This window comes from Gopherus evgoodei, chromosome 1, assembly GCF_007399415.2.
Source record: "Gopherus evgoodei ecotype Sinaloan lineage chromosome 1, rGopEvg1_v1.p, whole genome shotgun sequence".
NCBI classification, from domain to species: domain Eukaryota; kingdom Metazoa; phylum Chordata; order Testudines; family Testudinidae; genus Gopherus; species Gopherus evgoodei.
The window spans coordinates 3517142-3523141 of record NC_044322.1 but is presented as its reverse complement, the minus strand read 5'-3'; the positions used below and the strand labels follow the sequence as shown (position 1 = coordinate 3523141).

The 6000-nt window shown below is 52.3% G+C and overlaps 1 protein-coding gene across 1 annotated transcript in view; it reads left to right on the top strand.

Annotated features, from left to right (window-relative positions):
* The first annotated feature begins 3106 nt into the window (after positions 1-3106).
* Positions 3107-6000, top strand: part of CLPB (ClpB homolog, mitochondrial AAA ATPase chaperonin) — a 131722-nt gene continuing 128828 nt past the window's right edge. The window contains 1 exon segment of the mRNA XM_030556433.1: positions 3107-3941. Within this exon segment, the coding sequence (XP_030412293.1) occupies positions 3122-3941 (820 nt within the window). The 5' untranslated portion in view covers positions 3107-3121.

Genomic DNA, 6000 nt, shown 5'->3' with positions numbered 1-6000 from the left:
ACCCCCAGATCTCTTTCCGCAGAACTCCTTCCTAGGCAGTCATTTCCCAGTTTGTATGTGTGCAACTGACTGTTCCTTCCTGAGGGAGTGATAAACCAGGACGGAGGTGCTGTGGCAGAGCTGAGGGGGAGCGGGGGTCAGGACTGGAAAAGCAGGGGGCTGAAGATCAGCATTAAGTTGCATGGGGGGAGGGTTGGACGGCAATTGCAGGGCCTGGCGTCAGCAAGCTGCTGGGGTGCATTTACCCTGCTGAGTGGTGCCCAATGCCCAGCACTGGCTTTGTATTATCACCGTTCAGCGCTCCATGGACAGAGCCTGCCACCCCACACAGCAGCCCAGGGGGGAGATAGTTACCCCCCCGAACACCCCACCCTATGCCCCTCACCCCCCAGGACTTGCTCTATGCTCCCAGGATCCCCCCCCACTTAGTGCCCCTGAGGCCTCCCCAAGCAGTTCACCATCTGGAAGGCACTGGATCTCGCCCCTGCACCAAGCTGCTCTCACAGACACCCACCAGGGAACTGCACATGCTAATGAGAAGTGGGGATAATTATAAACGGGCAGAGGAGGGGAAGGGGGGACCCGACGCAAAACAACATGAAGCGCTGTTGCTGAGGCGCTGGCTGGAACAAGGGGGGGAAGGGGCGGTTAGCTAACAGCTGCCCTTGTTTAAGATTCAGGTGATTCCTCGCTGTCTCCCAACGCCCTGGTTGTCTGGGCTGAGTCACTGCCAGCCTGCGCTGTACATTGCTGGTTGCTCACGACACAGCCCTCAGCATGCAGAGCTCAGCCCCTGTGCTAGGTGGGGGAAATCATAGATGCGTAGGACTGGAAAGGCCCTCGAGAGGTCGTCTAGTTCAGCCCCCTGCACTCAAGGCAGGACTAAGTATTGCCTAGATCAGCGGCTCTCAACCTTTCCAGACAACTATCCTCCTTTCAGGAGTCTGATTTGTCCTGCGTACCCCCAAGTTTCACCTCACTTAAAAATGACTTGCTTACAAAATCAGACATAACAACAGATGCGTCACAGCACAATATTAATGAAAAGTTGCTGACTTTCTCATCATATAACTATAAAATAAATCAATTGGAATGTAAATAATGTACTTACATTTCCGTGTACAGTCTACAGAGCAGCATAAACAAGGCATTGTCTGAAATTTTAGTTTGTACTGACTTCACTAGGGCTTTTTCTGTAGCCTGTTGTAAAACTGGGCAAATATCTAGATGAGTTGATGTACTCCCCAGAAGACTTCTGCATACCTGCAAGGGGAACACCATACCCCTGGTTGTGAGCCACTAGTCTAGACCAGTGGTTCTCAAACAGGGGTGCGTGAACCCCTGGGGGTTCACAAAATGTTATAGGAGGTTCTCGGGAAAAAATTCCCTAATGGCAGACAGAGCTGTCCCTAGGAACTCTGGGCACCACGGGGCCAGCAGCCTGGAGCCCTTAGACTTCCAAAAGCTTAGCAGATCAAAGCAAGCAAATCTATCACACTGAGGAGTAGGGTGACCAGATGTCCCAATTTTATAGGGACGGTCCCGATTTGGGGGGCTTTTTCTTACATAGACACCTATTACCCCCCACCCCCATCCTGATTTTTTATACTTGCTGTCTGGTCACCCTACTGAGGAGATTTAAACTTCAAGACTCCTTATAAAAAATGAAAAGGGAGGTGGATATTTTTTGCTGTTTTTAAAATTAAATAGACAGCTAGGATTGTTTTTTAAATTATTATGAAGAACAAGTTTAAGCTTTGTTGTAACCTGCATTGTTTGCCTGGACTGCTGAAGAGCTGAATGCTTGTGTAGGAGGAACTCTCTGAGTTGGCTTTTTAAATACTTTCATGTTGGTTTCACATGATACTCCTTGATGAAACATAGGAGCCTTGTCTTATAACAGGCTTACTCAAAGCGATACAAGCTATGAAAGTGAGAACTTGGAAGAGAGTTGCCCTTTTCATAATGTAATAAAAATACTGTAATGATAAATAATAAGTGTGTAATAAGCATGTCATAAAAACAAATTTTATATTCCCAAGATCACTGCTTTTATAATTTATACTCTGATAAAGGAGAAAATCCCTGGAAATATTCATTTTTAGGAGGGGGTTTGTGAGACTTGACAGTTTAGTGAAAGGGGTTCACAGGTTGTTAAAGTTTGGAAACCACTGGTCTAGACCATCCCTGACAGGTGAAAGGGATTAGGGGTGTCTGGCAGCAGCTTGGTCTCAGCTAGGGGTAGGGAATCTCACCCCACTCCCTGCTCAGCTCAACTAGTCACCTCAAGAGAAGCAGAAATGTGCCTCCCCACCACTTCTGGCCTGGTGTAGACAATGCTGTGAACATAGGGTGACCAGACAGCAAATGTGTAAAATCAGGACAGGGTGGGCAGTAATAGGAGCCTATATTAAAAAAAAGACCCAAAAATCAGGACTGTCCCTATAAAATCAGGACATCTAGTCACCCTAAGAGAACCCCCTACAACCCTGAGGCACTGCATGGGAATTCAATGGGGTTATTAAACCACAGCAACTAGTGTGGGGTGGGAATTGTTTCACAGACTTAGTTCTTGGCCTACTGGGGGGGGGGGAAATCACAGCCGGGGGGAGGTGGCCAGCCCTGGTCCCACTGAGAGTCAGACTGCACAGCACGCGGGTGTTCTCCAAGTCCCCTTGGGTGGGGGGCTGCACTCAGCTCTAGGTGCCCACCACCCTCATCCCATTGTTGGAGCTCCTGAGACTCCCTGGCTGGATCCTGACCCCAACTCTGTCCATGCCCCGCTCTGGCCCCAGAGCCCCCTTCCTCCCAAGAGGCGGGAGTCCTGCGGGCCAGCCCCATCCCCGGCCTGTGAACGGACCACATGCGTCCTGGCTGCAGCTGAGCGTCACGTGTCAGGAGGGCGGGGACTATTGTTGCGTAGACCCAGGGGCCTCATGGGAGTTGTAGTCCTCAGCCGGACATCCGCGGGGCTCTGCCTACGAGTAGATTACGACTCCCACCAGGCAGTTCGCGCAGACGCAGCGTCTCCGCTGAAGCATTTTCTCGGGGGCCGCCATCTTTGTTGTCCTCCTCCGCCGGCGCCGCGGAGGGGCTCGAGCGAGGCCGGGCCGGGGCAACGATGCTGGTCTCCCTGCTGCGCAGACCTCCGCCTCCGGGCCTCGTCCGGCTCCTGAGGGCCCGGCCGCCGCCCTCCCGCGGCGCCTCGGCGCGGACAGACCGGGCGGGCGAAGGCGGGGCCGCTGGGGGGCGCAGGGAGCCGCAGGACCGGGGAGCGGCCGCTAGGGGGCGCGAGGCGGCACAGCTGCAGTACCAGCGCGCGGCCGGCAGAGCACAGGGGCTGCAGTGCCTGGGGGCAGCCGCGAGGGGGCGCAGGGAGCTGGAGCGGCTGCTAGAGCTGGGCACGGGTACCGGAGGGGGGAGGGTGCCAGGGCTGCAGGAGCTGGGCATGGACATGGGTGAGTTCAGGGTGCCAGGGCTGCAGGAGCTGGGCATGGACATGGGTGAGTTCAGGACGCCAGGGCTGCAGGAGCTGGTCGTGGACATGGGTGAGTTCAGGGTGCCAGGGCTGCAGGAGCTGGGCGTGGACATGGGTGAGTTCAGGACGCCAGGGCTGCAGGAGCTGGGCATGGACATGGGTGAGTTCAGGACGCCAGGGCTGCAGGAGCTGGGCATGGACATGGGTGAGTTCAGGACGCCATGGCTGCAGGAGCTGGGCCCATGCTCCACATTGGCCAGGGCACCAGAGCTGCCGTTCTTAGTTGCACCCGGCCGGGAGCTGGAGCTGCAGTACCCAGGACCGGCTGTGGAGTGGCGCGTTCGTCTCAGACCAGACCCCACGGGGCATCAGAAGAAGAGGGAGAGCTGGACTCGCCGGGCCGTGCTTCCTGCGTTTGCTGCTGCGCTGGTGTATTGCTACAGCAAGAGCCATGCATCCAAGGGTGACTATTGCTGACCCCTCTCTTTGCACTTGTGCTGGGTTAAAGCTCAACACTCCCAATGGAGGATGGTCTTCAAATAGCACAGAGGCATCTGTGTGCCTTCAGTAGAGTCCAGGCTTCATCTGATCTCTGGGGGCAACTCCTCAAATGCAGCTGTCCTAATCTTTTCATAGAGGGGAGCGGCCCTGGGAGCTAGCAGGACCACATGAGCTCTTTGAGTTAGAGCCTGCCCTGTGTTTCTATAGCTGTTAGCACGAAGGGGTGCTGATCTCTGTTGTGGCTCCAGATGATACCATAAAACAAAGAAGAATGAGCCAACCGTCTTCTGTAGAGATACAAATTCCCAGAATGCAACCGTCCATGGTTTGCCTGCCTCAAGGTGGAGCACTGCATAGCTGGCTGTTGTGTGTCTGTGGGCCACCCACCCATGTTAGAGCAGAATGCATCTACAGGCTGTGGTTGGCGGGCTGTGCTGTCCTGGGGGATGTGCCAGTCTTAGCTCTGTATTTATCCATTGTTTTAGTCTGTATGTTGGAAGAATCTATGTTTTCAGATTAGTTTAGGGGCAGTTTTCTGCTAGGGAGGTTTGTCCAAGCTTAGACGAGGGGGTGAAATGGTTCTCCAAGAAGTAAGCCTACTTTGTACAGTGCATGCAAGTACAGTGCTAGAGTTGCACTCATATTTTAACTCAGGGCAGTTCGCTGCTGCAGACAAGTTTTAAGACGTGTGTGCAGTGGAAGAGTTATATACACACCTTGTTAAGGCCAAGAGGCAGAATATTCTGAGCAATCTGTGTCTTCCACAATAATTAACTGGTGGCAGCCTCTCAGCCATTGCTTCTCAAATTCCCCAAACACTTATTTATGCACTTGACTTTACTCCCGGTCCCTTTACTCACATATTCAAAGTGCCGTGTGTGTGTGTGTATGTGTCTGTGTATGAATGTTTGCAGGATTGGGGCTTTAGTGGTTCTCATGCTTGGCACTTCATAGCGTTTTGTGTTTCAAAGCACTTGGCAAACATTAACGAATTAGATCTCCCAACCCCTGGCAAAGCAAATCAGTATTATTGTCTCTGTGATGGGGAAACTGAGGCACGGATTGGTTGTGATCTCCCTAAAGTCACTGAGTGGAGCTGAGAGTGAAAGCTCAGCTCTGTTGTCTAGCCTGCTTGCTGCTCTGCTATCTTATAGACAAACAGAGCCTATGATAGCTTTCAAACCATCAGCTGTCTGATAAGTACATGCTTTACAAAAATTGGGGGTTGAGATGCAGGATTATTCAGGGGCTTGGAATGAGCTCCAGTTGTTGGGGTAGAAAGCGCATCCCTGTTGTGTACTCCTATATAAATTAACACATGTTGTCATTAATGACTTTTATGTAAATGACTGCGTTGTTTGGAATGAGCGTGGGACTGGGAAATGAAAGGTCCTGAGTTTTCTTCCCCTGACTCATTCTGTGACTTTGGGTAAGACATGCCCTGTGCCTCAGTTTCCCCACTTGTAGCATGGGCTTAACACTGTGATGACTGTAGAGGGTGAAACGCCCTATATACATGCTGCATTTGTTTGTAAGTCACCTGAGAGATGGTTGAACTTCCCAGTCTTGCTTCATGGGAGCTAAAGAATCTCTGAGCACTTTCTAACCTCATTAGAATGCAACACATCTGGCGCCACCTAGGACTGTGCAGTGGTCACAGTGCTGCACGGCATAGTTGTTAATAGCGCCGGTGGGGATAGACTGCAGATCCTCCTCCAAAACCTCAGGCCCCCAAACACAGCAACCTCTCCTCTAGCTGCAGGCAGTATAAAGCACGGAGTAGAGCGGTTCTGATTCTGTCCCGGAAACAGCAGGGAGGCATAGGCACACGAGCCTGCTCATTACAATCAAAAAAAATTCTGTGTAGCTGACATGTCACTGCTGTTCGCACATCAGCAACTATTGCTGTGCTAGATGGATTTCCCGGGGAGCCTGTCACCTGCTAAAAGAACAGTGGAAATGATTGAACGTCCGCTTTATTGTGGAGCTCTCTGAGCTGTGCCGCTGAGCCAGGGCTTTCA